The 17,867-nt window shown below is 33.0% G+C and overlaps 1 protein-coding gene across 2 annotated transcripts in view; it reads left to right on the top strand.

Annotated features, from left to right (window-relative positions):
* LOC118199025 (trypsin-1-like) overlaps positions 1–17,867 on the top strand; it is a 124,930-nt gene that overhangs the window by 86,443 nt on the left and 20,620 nt on the right. For both annotated transcript variants that reach the window (XM_035370838.2, XM_035370906.2), the window contains one exon: positions 7,706–7,782. In XM_035370838.2, coding sequence (XP_035226729.1) covers positions 7,706–7,782 — 77 coding nt within the window. The remainder of the gene's footprint in view (positions 1–7,705; positions 7,783–17,867) is intronic.

Here is a 17,867-nt window from a genome sequence, read left to right on the forward strand (position 1 = left end):
AATTATCGCTTTATCATTTCCTGTTTTCTCCTCAAAAGATTTTAATGTAAATAGATTGTAACTGAAGATTTCATTTAACCCAAATAAATTTTAAAATAACAGAAGCATTTGTTACAGTAAATCGACATGTTATGTCTAGTATCAGGTATTAAGTAGAAAAACCTGTATATTGCTGACGTTTGTTTTCAGGAAGTAAGCGAGTCCATAATCTCTAGTAACGGACAGCAAGGCTAGATGAGAAATAATGTTTCTGCTGTATTGTTGTTTACATTGAAATTATTTCCGATGACGAAGACAAATGACAAACATTTTTACTGATGCATGATTGATTACAATGAAATGATGTCACGGTTCGCTGAATTCGGTCAATTTAATGATGTATTTTAAATCATTAGGAATTTCATAACAGCTAGAAAAATGAGGGGGAGAATTCAAATTTTATTTAATAATTTCGCTTTAATATTAAGGAGATATATTTATAAAGCATGTTACTTAATTTTAAACAGTCTGGAATAAATTTAATTTAAGAAATAATAAAGATTTTTGTAATGCGTAATACAATCTGATCATGTCTTTGATGATCATAATTTTTTTATCGTTATTAAGTGTTACTTGGTATGTGGTATTTTAATTATGGCAAAGCACACTAGGGCTATCTGCCTAAGGGAAAGGATGCCTTCGTGGAGGACTTTCTAAGGAAAACTGGCTCGTATATACGTTACACATGGGGAAAACCACGAAAACGCCCATGCAGCCAGCCCGTTCGCGGGATTCGAACCTCGAACCGAACTACCAGTGTTGAGCGACTTTACCGCTCGGCCGCTGGTGGGCAAGTGTTACTTGGACATAAATGAGAAAAAAGGTCAATACGACTATACAGAAATATAAGAATTGAAGACCGCAGCTTCCCAGATGTTTATTTTTAGCTTCACACTCTTCGATAACAAAGCAAAATCACTTTGCCTGGCAGCAGTACATAGTTTTTCTGGATAGGTTATTAAAGCAGGTTAACTTTCGGAGTTTTTTTGTTTAACCTAATTCATCTGTTACCATTTAAACTTAACAGTGCCTCTACCTTCTTCATATTAAGTTTTAAAAGTACTTAGTTTGTCAAGCACTATGAAAACTTCGTATTTTTAATGAATCACAGTGGTTTATAGTGTTCAAGAAAACGCACTGGTGTCAGATCATTGATATTCAGTATCATTTTTTATTACGTTTTTCATGATAGTGTTCACGCGTTGTTTGACCACTTCAGAGTTTTATAAGTAAGGAACCCAAGTAGCACAGCAACGTCGTAACGACGTTGCAAACTCGTCGCGGATCTCGTTGCAAAAACGTTGCAATATGTCGTCTTTAAGACGCCCAGCTGTCCGCGAACATCCACTCGTTGCAAGGACGTCTTTATTACGTCTTTGCAGATGAGGTTTTTGTCGCATAGACGTCGTTATTGCGTCTTTCGCAGGTGATATTTTGGTTGTGAAAGCATCGTATCACGACGCCTAAATGTTCGCAAAATTCCACCCTTTTTGCAACAGTTGTGAAAATGTCGTTACATATTGTCCTTATGTTACATATTGATTTGTGCAGAAAAATAAGCTTAATAATTAATATATTTTTCTTCTTTTTTTAAATTTTGTGTTCCTTGTATTTATCTAAAGCTTAAATATTTTATCATTTCCTGAAAACCAGAAGATAATACAATTTTTTCTCTTTAGACTAAATATGCATAATTAATAATAGCTTCAATTATTTTCAGTACTTTAAACTATAGTTTTTAAATTTCTTTTTAGACTAAATATACATAATTAATAATAGCCTTAATTATTTTCAGTATTTTAAACTATATTTTTTAAATAACTAAAATTTTAAGTTACGATTTTTTAAGATTTCGTCATTTTTTTCCTTAAGTGAGAGTAATTATTAAAGTGTTTATTATAAATATATAGCATAAATAGTAGTTTTTAAGTAACTAAAACTCAATTAGACATAAATAAAAGTAAAGATATATATATGGGTAAAAAAAGAGCGTTTCTGATTATAACAGCATTATCACATTTATTTCTGTTAAATCTCAGAGACATTGAAAATTGCCCCCGTCATGATAAATTAGAAAGTGGTTCATAAGGCAGCATAATCAGTATTTTACCTGAATTATTGAAGTATAAATTTATTCGCTTTTTATAGTAAAAAATATAACCATTAACTTCTATATCTCCAAGATATCCAAATGAAACGCTGTATAAAATAGTTAATAAATGTGATCAAAAGTATTTCATACAAAAATATATCTAAATCTAATAAAAAACTTCATATGCATATCTAAAATAACATAATAACCTAACAAACAACATACATGACAGCACTATTTAAGGAAAAAACATGAACTAGCAGTGTTTGAAAGTATAAATAAGCAGAAGGAAGGTAACAGAACTAAAATTACTAATTAATAAAAAATTATTCGTGTTTTTTAAATAGTAAGCAACTAAAAGTGCAATAATTATGGATTGCAGTATTTACTAATAATGCTTATGTTTTAGCACCATTTCTTTTGATCATATGTTAATGTATTTATTTATTTTTAGTTTCTACATTTTAAAATAGTGCTAGATTACAATGATCATTTCAGGCACTTTTTATAATCAATAACTTTCCTTTTGATACTGTACAGAAATAATTTAAATAATACAGTATACGATAGTAAGCTAAGTACGTTAAAGTAAGCTCTTCGTTAAATAGCACACGATAAAACATTTTGTTCCTATTTATTATGAATTTCTTCGTTACATAAATAACGAGCACATAAAATGTAAGCGAAGAATATACTTAAATTATGAATATACTATACTTAAATGACTTACTTAATATAATTATTTAAGTATAATGAATACACTTAAATTTAATCAAGAACTAAACCTAATTTCCAGCATTCATTTATTGAGATAAATATTGCCGTTGTGTATGTCTATTAGTTTAAAAAAAACTCGAATTACAAAGTGTTTGGAAGAAAGCTACCAAACGACAAGTAATAAAACTGCAATTTGCAATCAATAAAAAAATATTTAGTGTTTTTCAATACTACACTATTAAGTATGGCATAGTTATAGATTACCATATTTCATAGTAATGCTAATGTTTCCTTAACACTATTTTTCGATCATATGCGCATAGTCTGAGCACCAACCTGTATCATGAACACAATAATCGATTAATATGAATGATATACGCTATAGCACTTAGGACGTTATAACCGAATCCGTGTATCCAAATATAACGATAATCCGTGTATCCAAATATTGCACCGCTGGAGCCACTGAAGATTGAAAAACCGCAATATAATTTTAATCACCGGAAAGTCATAAAACATCAAAACAGAACACTATTTAACTGTATAGACGATTTTAGCACGTTGCAAGCAGATATTCACAAAAAATTCCTCAATTCTCCTCAATTCAAAATAAACTGCCATCATTATATTTTTGTACGTTGTTCTCTTTCTGTATTGAAGCTCTCCAGTATTTAATTCCGACGGTGAATTACAAAAGCGTGAAGAAAATATTCCTGAAAATAAGATGGAGTCAAATTATCGCGCAGTTACTAACTTGTTCCGTTACTAACTTATTCGAATTTGGTAGCTAGCCAAAGTGCGCAAGCCTTGAGCTCATATGTTCGTTTATATAATCATCCAGTAAATAATATACATGGAATGTCGAACAGCAATTCAGTGCAACGTTTCAGCGATTTATTCGATTGCATTAAACCTTTCGACGGTTTTTCTGATAATTTAATAGAATCTTTTTAAAATGGTCTAGAAGAATTATTTCAACTGAATAGAATTACGAACTATGTTCACAAAATACGAAATTTACAAAAAAAAATATTTACCGGGTTCGCTAAAACATTTGTAATGTCAATGTCGCCAAATCCCGAGTGTACCGTAATAATAGGATTAAACCAAGCATTTTTGAATGCACGGGGAAAACGTAAAAACATAACAAACAGTTTATCAGAATTTTTTTAGGTAATGAATTTCGTAATTTTGTTCACAGTTTCTCTAATTTTGATGTCAACATTTATTAGTAATTTATCAAAGCCATTAATTTTGTCGTTTTCCATTAATTGTTAATATTTCTTTCTCCTTTTCCATTAATTTTTCCTTTCTACTTGTCCTGACCGTCGATGAGTTTTTCGTTATATATATCGGACAGACTTGAAAATGCATGGATATGCATCGTCTTTTAACATTGGACATTTTCTCGGAAGTCTTAAAATCGTCCTATCTTTATCCGTGTATACATCTTCGCGAAAATTGTACTTTTTGCTCTGTATGCGGTAAAATGTTTCATATTATGTCAGCATATTAATTCAAATAAATTCTTCCTTACTTCAAAAATAATAAATAAAGTCATATTTTAGCAGTGAAATAATTGCTAACATGTGATTTGCATTGATTTCGGAAATATAATTTTTTTAATATATAAAATGCATAACTTCTTATAGAACATAAAATGCAACTTACTTTATAGATTAGTTTCATTTTTAAATACTTTGTTATAATATTTATAAAAAATATTTTAAGTATTAATTATTTTTCAAAATTTTAAACAATAATTTAGCACGTATTTTAGTACTAATTAAATTTAATAATTCAAGTATATATATATTAAATTTATATTTCATTAAATGAATCTACTTTAGATTAATATATTTAGATGAAATAAAGTAATGAAACATCACAAAATAAATCTTATGCCGACTTCAGATTCTTGAAAAGGCAGATTTAGTCTCTTTTCATTCTAAAAGTAACGCTGATGAACTATGAAAAAGATGCTAACACGACCACGTCTAAAAGCGGTCATATCATGACGTTTCAACGACGTCGACAAATTGCCAAGATGCAACGGCAAATATTTTGCGTCTTCGCAACGTTGTAAAGACTTCGTAAAAGTTACCACGACCACTTTGCAACCTCTCGGACCAGTTTGCAACGTCGTGTGCTACTTGGGAAAGGTTAGGAAATAAGTCATAAAAGTTCTCCAAAATCTCTACTTCCTTCGCGAGACAGAATAATTTTAATGAGAACGCTCTATAAATTATGAATATTTTGTCACATTCCTTGATTATAAAAGGAAAACACTGCTAGAAATAAGTATGAAAACATCACTTTATAAGGTATTTTTCTTCCACTTTCTCGCATGACTTCGTAGTGTAACTGGAAGCCCCCCCTCAGTGTTTATTTGGGAGGTCCGGTGTGCGAAGTTCTGCATATTTTTCCCTTTCCTGCATTAATATATAACAATGATATACAACTTTACATCTTCCTAATTTATAAGTTTAAAAGCAATTTATGTAAGACCTATACATAAGTAGCCCAAACTTATATTTTCAAAACTAAAGATAAAATAAGTAAACGATAAAAATTTGAAAAACTTTTAGATTTTAACGGTTGCCTAATTTTTAATATGGTGTATCAGTAGAAATTATCAGTAGAGACGACTCAGGGGGTATAACGAAACGTTTTACAGGATACTAGTTGAATGTACATTTAGACTAACATAAGAACGTTATATTCTTCTGTACATTTGAAAAGTGAAAAAATGTATAATATTCTTATAAAAAAATATTGAATGTTTTTAATTATATCATTCTATTGTTGTAAATTAAAAGCATTTTTATTTAAATCAACCAGAAGAAAATGTAAGAGAAATAATATTCTTAAGAATTGCAACTATCCTTTTTAAATAGCCTATTATGTTAATCAGTAACAGCCAGATTAAGTATGAGATAAATATCTTACCTTTTCTCGTATGGCAGCAGACGTGAATGAAAAGTGAAAAAATACGTTAACAAAAGACAGTATTTAAAGTGAATAAAAGAATTTACATTAAAAGCAAAATCGTGTTTAGAGACTATTAGGCTTTTTGGGCTAATAACTTAAAACAAAAGACTTCTCACTGTTTAAAATTATAACAGAAACTCGTAGACAATTAAAACTCTAGACCAGTGATTTTAAAAATTGAGTCACGTCATTTTGGTATGATGTGAAAGTGTTGTAAAATTGGAATGGAAGTTCTAAAAGGGTTTAAAAACGGTTAAGCAAAATTTTCAGAAAGCAAAAAGAATCCTTGAAATGTATTTTATAAGCACACTTTCTTATTAAGCTTTGGTAAGTGTGAATACAATAAAAATTTAATAACTGTGTCACTAAGAAACTTCTGTTATTCTGTATTTTGACGTTATTCTTGATATCAATCGACAAGGAGCGTCAAAAGTGCCCTCAGCAAGAGTTTCCTAACTTATTTGAATCGAAATATTACTATACATCACTATAAATTTTTATTATACAGTAGCTTAATTTATTTAAAATTTGATTTTACTGTTTTCTGTTAAAGAAAGGAAGCGCTTCTGGTGTAAGAGAGAGGATGGGAAGGAAATATTTGATGTAATTAAACTTTGTAACATCACTTTATTCTATGACTTTTTAATGATACCTCAATTTAGCCACTGATGCGAAGAAAAATGACAACATAAATCTGAAAGTAATTTCTCTTTAATCTGTTATAAGTACTGGTTTATAACAATAATACAGTAGGTAAATTTTTAATTAGTTTTCATTTGCTGAGACATAAAATTTTACCTTATAAGGATGTGCCTGCAAAGTTTCACTCCCTCGGTGTTCAGTGAGGTTAAATATCAAAATCGGCTTGCTGTAGACTTATGCTTCTTCCTTCGTTTTTTAGCCCACCAGCGGCCGAGCGGTAAAATCACTGAACACTGGTAGTTCGGTCCGAGGTTTGAATCCCGCGAACCGGCTAGCTGCATGGGTGTTTTCGTGGTTTTCCCCATGTGTAACTTGTATACGAGCCAGTTTCCCCTAGAAAGTCCTACACGAAGGCATCCCTCCCCTTAGGCGGATAGCCCTCGAGGCTTTGCCGTAATTAAATAACGTAACCTAATCTAACCTTAGATTTTTAGTTCTGAAGCTAGAAATCCTTGTTTATAAAATTTCATGTATTTTCGGTTTTAATTTGTTATTTTGAGATTTCTGCATGATTGAATCAAACGGGATTATCTGCTACGGCCATGAAAAGTTAATTTAATTGAGATTTTGTTTTTCAAAACCTGAATTTATTCTAAGAAACTTTTCAGTATCCTTAGTTTTTGGAACTGTTGCGCATAAATACACATCTTTCTTGCCCAAAACAAGATCACAAGATACAGTTGATTGTCTTAGCATGAGTCTAATAAGATCTTTATTCCGAGAAACTTAAAAAAAGAATCTAAATATACATTTTAGCTAGATTCTATACACATTATCCTTGTTTCTGAAAAACTTAAAGAAAGTTAATAATCATTGCATTTCTAGACATGAACTTCATGTACCCTGAAAAAGTACAAGTTGTTTTTTATAACTATAATTGTCAGTAAAATTAATATATTGTCATTAAAACAACAAAGATTTACAGAAACTTAAGGAGTGATTGTTTTTTGCTTTTCAATCAGATATCTCAGTTCTAATTTATAAAATTCATGTCATAAATTTCACAATGCTAATTTCATTTAAAATTTATAGTTAGTTACCTTCGCTTGCATTTGATTGCAAAGAACTGGCCTTTGTCCTTGCCATAAGAAAGTTTTACTGACTGTATCAGCCACTACCTGTTTGAAAGGTTTGTACTGTTTGAAATTTGTTTCTTCTTTGCAGTGTGCGGTAGAAGTTCAACCACAACAAGTCGCATTGTAGGAGGAGAAGATGCTGCTTTTGGACAGTTCCCTTGGCTGGTAATATTATTTACTCAACGGCTAACATTTGATTTTTAATGATTAACGTTTCACACTAACATTCGATACACACTATAAGCACTTTACTTCTTTTAACATTCTCTAACAATTAATATTTTATTGTTTCATTGTAAAATTAATTTCAATTTAAAGTAATTAAATTACTTTCATTATAATTCTATTTATAAAGGTTATAACTCAAAACAAAAACTTCGAGGCCACTTTTTTTAACCTTACTAATATTTCAATTACAAAATTGTAATGTTTGTGCAAAAGTTTATGTATGAACCATCATGGTTTATGTATGACTTCGTAGCATGCAAAACCGTTAAAAATGTAAATTTTATTCATTGCATATGCTACAAAACTTCGTATTTTTAAGTTAATATACGCCGATCTTGAGATAAGTAGGTAACTAATTCAGCAGTTACGTCAAAGAGGAAAAAGTCAAATAAACAAAAGCTTGAAAATGGCCTTTAAGCATAGGAATTTCTAAGGAAAATTGTTCATATTTGTGTACAATATAATTTATACAGAAAGTCACATAGGAACTCAGACAATTAGTCTGTTACTGTGAGTATCCGAACACGAGTAAAATCCAGTAGTTCTTTGTATTTATACCCCTACCAGTGCCCTAGTGGTTAAGACCGCTGAATGCTTGGTGTTCCATCCGGGTTCGAGCCTAGGCTAATCGAGTGGCTATATTGCTTGTTTTCGTGGTTTTTCTCCCATGTAACTTGAATACAAGTCAGTTTTTCTTACGAAGGTTCTCAGGGAAAGCATTTTCCTTAGTAGGCTATCTATATTCAGATAATCTAATCTAACCGTTTTATATTTTATTTTTATACTCATTGTCAAACCTGAAACACTACATTCAAATAACAAACTCAGTGAGTAATTTAAAACTCCTTTGCTCTTAGCACTTCTCAGAGAGATTTGCGTGTTTAATTAGTTAATTCACCTTTATTTTTTATTATTATTATTATTATTATTATTATTATTATTATTATTATTATTATTTTGCAACTTTAAAAAAAAATTATTCAAATGCGCGCGCAGCATAGTTTATTTCTTTTTTGATAATATAAATAAAGTCGATTTTAATATATTGGTAAGAAATAAGTTATTTATCTCACAATTACTGCTAGTAACGCAGCTCAGTTGTTAATTAATAAACAGAATGTTGAAAAACAGAAACATATATATATATATATATATATATATGTTATATATATATATATATATATATATTAAAATATTAAAAAATTACAAAAATTAAATTTATAAAATGCAAATAGTTCTTTTTAGTTAATTTTACTCAGCCAAGTTCATTACACTGGGATTTTGTTACTGTAGGAAAAACATAAGTGCCTCTAATCATCTATTAATATTATTGTTGACTTCATTCTTTTAACGGGGCCACCAGCGGCCGAACGGTAAAAATGATGAACACTGGTAGTTCGGTCTGAGGTTCGAATCCCGCTAACGGGCTGGCTGCATGTGCACTTTCGTGGTTTTCCCGGTGAGTAACGCGTATACGAGACGGTTCCTCTTAGCAAGGCCTCTACAAAGGCATTCCTCTCTTTAGGCAGTTAGCCCTCGAGCACTTTGCCATAATCAAATAAACCAAACCAAAACCATTCCTTTAACACTCACGAATTAATATCTCCAAACCAAAATAAGAAGCACTAATAACAATAATAGTTAACATCACCAAAACTAAAAACAGGCATATCCAGCTACAGCCATACTAGCATTTGTAACCTGAGTCCTAATATAAAACTCATATTTGCATATCATTTCCGAATATGAAAAATTTTCCGGCAGTTGTAAAGTGAAACATGCCAATGAAGATAACATTTCTTACTAGCGTAAAACGATCTAACGGCAATTCTATGTCATCTAATTTATTGCTAACAAAGGATAAAACAGAAAATAAACAAATACCAAAAAATGCTTTTAAAAGGGCACCGGCTGTGATTTTAAAATAATGTAAAATTTTAAAGATCTCGGGATCATCAAAAAGTATTATTTAAAAAGCAATTGTTTGAAAATGTTAAACGGGTAGTTCACAATTTCATATCAAGTAACCATAAGCAGCAAACATTAAACAGAGCATTCTTAATGCCGTTTCGCTTACCAGTGATATAGAAAATGAGACATCTGAACACTGATATGCAAACAAGGCTCCAATCCAGACGAATGAGGGAGTATCGTGATTTTTTTCTTCATGTAACGTAAATATGAGCCAACAATCACAAAGTCTGACATCCCATCGAACGTATTTTCCCGTAGACGATCACCAAACAACGTAATTTAGCCCCGATTATGGATAAAAGTAATATCACAACACGTTCATAGCATTTGAGTTTTAGTTTTACATAACCACGGATAAATAACTGGAAAATGAAAAATCGTAACAAAAGAATATGAATTCGAAAATGAACATGGTCCGAAGGCTGCCAGATTTGTAACTGCACTCCAGTTCATATACAGCTGTTTGAGAAAATTAACAACTGTTGAATGGTGAAAAGAACAGCTGAATAAGGCCGACAAAATAGTAATAGACTGAAGTAGTTATCGCAGGAATTTTGTACTCGTAACATTCTAAGCAGTGCATTTCGATAAAACCGGAAGAACTAGTATAACAGTAGTAGAAATCGAGGAAAGCTATTTTACGAGAATCGCAAAAACGAACGGGTCGAATACTTTCGCAGCGGTGGCTATTTGGTGGATTGTCCAGAGAGTGATGAATGCTTTATTGTAAGAGCTGGCAGATAGAAATGCTGTTCAGAATTTCACAGGAGCGATTAGCGCAACTCTGGTGGGATCTCTGCCAGTTTTCGTGGTTCGATGGTAGCCAAATTTTACTGTCAACGGTATAATACGTAAGTATTGAAAGTCCTCCACAAAGGTACCTTTCCAATAAAGTAGATAATACGCTTTGCCATAATCAACTAAAAAAATAATGCATGTTTACAAATTTTGCAATTGCACGATGAAAATAAAAAGAACATGGGCCATTGTCGTTGAGTTCGAAGAGTCGTTTAAAAGTAACTGTACCTAAGATTTTCGAAAATGTTTGAAACCTAAGGCTTTAAAATGACCGTAGAAAAAATAATGAACTCTATTCCCGAATTGTTGTCTGAAACGTTTAAAAGAATAATCATAAAAATAAATTCATGTCTTCCCAAAGCATGCTGCAAATAATAAATATAGGTATTATAATGATTGCGGTTATAATTTTATTAAATTTTATTTGTTACAGATATTAAGATGAAGTTTAAAATCATATGACACTGATACTACCTCACTTACTGGAGTATGCCTCAAGCGTGATGTGATGTATTTAATTAATGCAAAGCACACTAGGGCTATCTTCCTAAGGGAAGGGATGCTTTCGTGGAGGACTTTCTAAGGGAAACTGGCTTGTATACACGTTACACATGGGGAAAACCACGAAAACACCCATGCAGCCTGCCCGTTCACGGGATTCGAACCTCGGACCGAACTACCAGTGTTCAGCGACTTTACCGCTCGGCCGTTGGTGGGCCGGAGTATGCCTCAAGCAAACATCAGGATTATCAAACATCAGACTTCAAGTCATTAGAAAAATTCAATTTCTAACTACTTTAAGCAACCACAAACAAACCTCTCAGAATTCAGTTCTGTTACCATTCTGATTTCTCAATTCCAGAAGACTTCTAACTCATAAGCGTTAGCTCATGATCATTAATGTAGTGCATGTATTATGTTATGCATTATAGTTTTAACATTTCCTGTAATAAGAAAGATTTCAAACGAAACGCAGAAAATGCTTACGTGATTTTCTTAGTATATGCTATCGGATGCCATTTATAAAGCAAAGATTTCATTTGATACGTATTTCGTAAACATGATGTCCACGAGCCGGTCCCTGTCCCCATGCAACTAAAACATCTGCTCAGTGATGTGAGAAGATTTCTCATATTTATTTAAAGATGCTGGAAAACTTTAGCTCTCTTATAAATAAATAAGAAAATGTAGTTTTCTAGGTTTAAAAAAAGAGGGCGCAAGAAAACGAGTTTGTGTTCAAACAAAAAAAATTTAGGCACTAATTTTTAAAGAATTTAAATATTTCAGTGATTCGAGAAAGAAAATAAATACAGCATACAGGTATGCAGAATGAAAAGACACACTGATAGTTTGACCCGGATTCAAACTCCGCAAACCTGTTGACTGCATAGGAATTATATAATTTTTCGGACTTGTAACGTCACTATGAGCTTTCCCTTCCTCTGAAATGTCGCCAAGCCTATACAGTCCGAACCAATCTTTCTAGCTGAGCAGTTCCCGAATTGCTAAAACTGCGAAACATTGGCAGTTCGTCTCAGATTCTATTCTGCCGGTTGAATGGATTTTCTGTATTAGATTTCCGTTTTTTCCCTCGTGTGGAACATAAATATGGGTCAATTTTCCTTAGAAAATCCTCCATTAAAGCATTTCTCAGCATACAAAAATTTCAGATTATATGATCTGTGCTAGTATGAATGCCATGTTCGGTTAGTCGAATGCTTAATTGCTTTAAATATAATTATGCAAAATATTCCATTCTGTTAAATTTTATCGTTTTTATGTTCAAACTTTTAGTAGCTCTTGTAATGTTTAATGATCTCTGAGGTGGGAAAAGAACAGATTTCCTTTCCTTAAAGTTTGTAGGAAAGAAAGATTTTTCTAGCTAGCATGACTTGCAAAAAGCTAAAATTATTAATAAGTATTGCTATAGCAAAATATTAACAAATAAATAAATACGCAGTTTATAATAAGATTCGCTCCAGTAGTTAGCTCTTCCACTACCCACTAGCTCTTCCAGTAGGATATCACTTTCCACTCCAGTAGTTAGCTCTTCACTAACGATGTGCTTTTTAATATTCGGTTACATTAATAGATAGAGAAAGAAAATGGCATTATTAGGTACATACAAAGTATTAATCATGCAGCTAAACTGCGGTTCAGTTAACATATATATGGTAAGATTACTACTACTAAGCAGTTCCAATGCATATACACTGATGGAATTTGAAATCTCAACACCAAGAAGAAATTAGTTTAGAGAAATGAAATGCAAAGAATTTTGTCTAGGAAACAAATTTATTTGATTAATGTTTCAAACTCACAAGTCAAAGTATGGGCGAGAAGAGCCATTTCAAATTTTAAATGCTGCTAAATTAATATCCGATTCATTCACCACGATGTTAAAAACTCAAGCATGCAAACGTGCATGCATTATGTCTTACAGGTGCCGTATATCATTTTGTGCAATGGAGTTCCATTTTTGATGCATTTGGTCAGTCAAATTAACAATGATCCCAGCTGGTTGTGGATGGTTTTGGATCTGTCTTGCAATCATGTTCCATATGTGCTCAATGAGATCGTGTAATCTTGCAGGCCAAGACAACATGTCAACACTCTGTAGAGCACGTTGGGTGATAGTAGGGGTATGGGGACGAACGTAATTCAATTGTAAATGTTCCCTACCCTGGAATATTGGCTCAAGAACAGAAGTACAGTTGGTACAGTCACCAGTCTGATGAACAAATTTGCTGTCCAAGAGTGGGGAATAAGACGAGAGTGCTCCTGCTGTCTTAGGAAATTGCTCTCCAGACCATATATTTTAATGTAGGTCCAATGTGTCTGTCTAAGCCGCCAGACAGCTTGGATCTAAGCGCTCATTTAGCCTTCTTCTAACCAACATAGGCCATCATCGGCACCAAGACAGAAACTGCTCTCATCTGAGAACACAACAATGAGCTCTAACTTGACACCACCGAAATCGCAGATGGCGGAATTCGGAGTTAGTGGTATGGTCGCTTCAGTATTTGGAGTTAATGGTATGGCTGCTTCAGGGCGTCTGGATCGGAGCTGTACCTACGATTTGTTACAATTCGCTGTGTCATTCTAGTGCCAATAAAACTAGAATATCTGCTGTAGCTGCAGCGTGATGCGCCACATACATGAAACAAATACAGCGGCACCCTTTGAATGCTGGCATGTGTGCAACCGGACCTTGGCCTTCTTGAGATAATACCTTCCCGTGACCATTGCTGCCCACACGTATGCAATGGATGCATTCTTGCCAAGTTTTTCTGCATTCACATTACTACTATCACAAAAAGGAATCCCACCTTCTCGTAGCCCTATTCCACGCCCTCCTTTCCTTATTGTAATCAACATGAAGTTTCATTACTGTAATTATTATTAGTCATTAGTTAGTATACAGTGCAGCATGTAGTAATTTAATGTAAAACCTATGTTGTATATACATACTCTTTTGAAAATTCTTTAATTAATTTGCCTGCTGTCATGGTACATATACCGCTTGGATTGACACTCCTTAGGTCGGGTGCCATGTCGGTGGAATTCAGCCCTATTAGATGGCCTCATTCAAACCCAGTTAAGCTGCTGATACTGCCTTCTTTGTCTCCTTAAAGGCATTCTTGGCTCAAATCTCGCTCACAAAGCCCAGTATAGGAGATAAATAAAGCACATGAAATTTACATCGCGTATTTAAAGCAAACGTAATTTGTATGTTCATAGTGGCGCTGTTAGCGCCACACTTACCCGTCTGGTGCGAAATTTGATCAAACGCCATATTTTAAATGTGCAGACATGTTTCTCAAATTTTGTCTTTGCAGATATTTTCGCTTACGAAATACTTGAAGAAGACGGGAATAATAGGCCATTTGCAGCTTTTCTCTTAGATAGCGCAAACACCCAGAGACAAGACAAAAATGTATAACCTTTAAATTAATTTTATTGCAAATTTGGACTTAAAAACTTTCAGTAGCTCAGCAGGAATCCCAGAACTACCGCCACACCCCTAATAGGCCAATGATAGTCTTTTGTTATCGCATCCTGGCTCGCCAGTGAGATTTCAGAGACAATGCGTCTCATTATTTTCTTATTTTTATTGTATCATATCTTAAGGTTTACACTTTTATGGTGGAACAATTTGATGAGCCCTTATGTGTGAGGCCCCTCGTGATATTCCGTGATAAGCTCTGGTAAGAGTGGAACTAATTCCCGCTGTAAACCAGACTATGCAATCAAAGCATCAAATTTTGTATACTTATAACTGCTTCTTGGTCTTGCCATTTATTTCATTTTCCACCAATGCAATAATCTTCCTTTACCATCATACCCATCCTACAATTTACAGGCATTCTGTACCAGCGGCTTTGAGGAATTTGCTTAATTTCTAATCTACAATTACTTTCAAAATTCGATTCACATAACCAGAATGCTCTTCAGCAACAAGTTGTAACAAACATGTTCAATTTGCATATTCTCTGAGTAAATAAAACCCAAATATTTGCTGCAAGTACTTGCTACTTGTTGGGGCTGTTCCAGCAAGCATAGGTAAGTAAATTATATGTATCTTTATTACGTAGAAAAATATACCGGTGATCAGGTAGGAAAAGGCAATACGCATTAAAAATAGAAAGTTGTTCAGGTAAGGCATTTTCCGGAAACAAGGTAATTCCAATGCTTTTTTATTTGGCCTTGCTTAGATTTTTGATGCAAAGAATACGGCACCGAAAATTCCATACTGTAAATTTCTTCAATTGTTAATCAAAGACTGCGTTAGGGATAAATTTAGTTATGATTTAAATACTCTTTTCTTTTTTATGAATTACTTTATGGAATTCAAAGAGAGAAAAAGGACAAACAATATCAGATATTCATACTGGACTAGTTTATATGCGAAATGCACAATTTACTTCCCCAATTCTATCAGTCTGGAATAAACTTTTATCCATTGTTTATTAAATGACTGATTATGAAATGAACGATGTTACAATAAAAGATATATGCATCAAACTTAAAATCTCGCTTATATTAGTCTTAAACTTTCCTTTTAATAGAATTCTACGTTTGCTAATTTGTCATTTCTGACAGTTAAGGAAATGCTTACAATAGGAACATGAAAAAATACATTGTTATTTTTCTGAAGATATAGTCTTATGAATTTACAAATCTCGGAATCTTTCTTTTCTTTAATTTATCCGTTGTTATATTTACATAAAAAGCATGTTAAAAGATACATATTTCTAAATTTTACAAATGCAACTGTTTTTCCCTCTGCTGAAGCCTTTTGAATATCTTACTAACTGGCATTGAGCTAGTGAAATCAATTACATTTTTTTGCTTAAGGAACTTTTCCACCCTAGGTGTTAAAAATTATTCTTATAAAAAATATTTTTCGTACTTTGAGAAACTTGCCTAGAGTCGAATGATAAACTTATTGGTTATACCACATTCTCCTGCACATGATATTTTAACTACAAGATTTCTCTAGTGATATTTTAGTAATTCTAAAAAACATTTCGGTTCAATTACTCGAATTATGGTATCGTAACGCTAGAGCTATCATCCTAAGGCCTTCACGGAAGACATTTTAAGCTGAACAGTCTCTTACTCACTTTACGCAAGGAGAAAAAAAATGCCAAAACGCTCACGCAGCCAGCCCCTTTGCAGGAATTCGAGCCCGAGCGCAGCTGTAAAAGCCGCTGAACACTGGTGGTTCGGTCCAGGGATGGTAAAGCTGTGTGGGTGTTTTGGTGTTTTTTCCCGTGTGTGATTAGGATACGAGCGAATTTCCCTTAAAAAATCTTATACGGAGCATCCTTTCTTTCCGTGTAGTGCCTAATGACGAAGCACGTAATAACAAAAATAGAGCTCTCAGTGGTCTAGCTATCGACCAAAGGTGAACACCAATCTCTTGAAAGACAGCTGCAAGCATTTAGTTTCATTGAAGGAAAGTTCTATAAACTGTATTTGCTTGATATTATTAATTAATGTGTTGCTACTAAAGTGAAAGAAAAGTAACGAGCGAAATTGATATACTGAAACGTGAGACGAAAAATTGCAAATGACTGTCACCAGGTGAAGTCACGTTAATTACTTAAGGCAAAGCAATTTGAGGACTATTTGCCTGTAAGGTTTGGTTTTTAGTTTATTAGATTATGGCAAAGCACTCGAGGGCTATCTACCTTAAGGGAGGGATGCCTTCGTGGAGGACTTTTTAAGGGAAACTGGCTCGTATACACGTTACACATGGGGAAAACCTCGAAAACACCCATGCAGCCAGCCCGTTCGCGGGATTCGAACCTCAGACCGAACTACCAGTGTTCAGCGACGTTACCGCTCGGCCGCTGGTGGGCTATTTGCCTGTAAGGAAGGATGCTTTTGTGAAGGCATTTTAGGGAAGCTTGCTCGTATCCAAATTACACATGGAAATTCCCATGTAGCCAGCGCGTTCTCCAGGATTCGAACCTGGTCGTATCACAAGTGTTTAGGCACTGGCGGGCGATCGTCACCACGAATATACCTCTTATAGACAAAAAACTAAAAATTAGATAATCTTGACCAAAATCTCACTGGAAATATTTTGTCGCCAAGAAAATATGATAACCGATAAGTATCAACGATGAATATTGTTTAGGATAATTATTTAAAAAATAAAGCTTGTTGCTACCTTTTTCCGAACACTTCATATAGGCACATAAGTAAGTTATAAGTAAAAAGATAGTAAATGTTTTATTGAAGGTTGTATATTGCTTATTTTTTTCAAGATAAATTGTATTATCACAATAGTTCTGGGACCACCAGGTGCTAGAGACTGTTTATTATCTAGACAGAGAAAAAATAAGGTACATGCTTGGTTTTTGCACTGGCGACGAATGATTTCAGTACCCCATGTAAAAAATAAAAAATTAATTATAAAAAATTAAAACAAAAATAAAAAAGGATCTTTTAATAATGCAATTTTAACGGAAATACAGGGAAAAATTTTATTTCCAAAAATACAAATTCCTTTTTAACCCTTTGTTGCATACAAATAATCTAGAGAAGTTAAACTAAAATGTTTGTATGTTTTCTACTTAAAATAACCTTAGCAATAAAAAAAAATTATTTTATTCAAATTTCGTTTTAAATAATTGCTACAGTTTGTTCACTACAGTGGACAACATGAATATACGTACATGCATACAAATCTCTTCCCAACTATTTACGGTCATTACATTTGAAATCATTTCCTGCCT

The sequence above is a fragment of the Stegodyphus dumicola genome, chromosome X2 (genome assembly GCF_044657685.1).
Source record: "Stegodyphus dumicola isolate Sdum_Otavi_A_Nest chromosome X2, ASM4465768v1".
NCBI classification, from domain to species: domain Eukaryota; kingdom Metazoa; phylum Arthropoda; class Arachnida; order Araneae; family Eresidae; genus Stegodyphus; species Stegodyphus dumicola.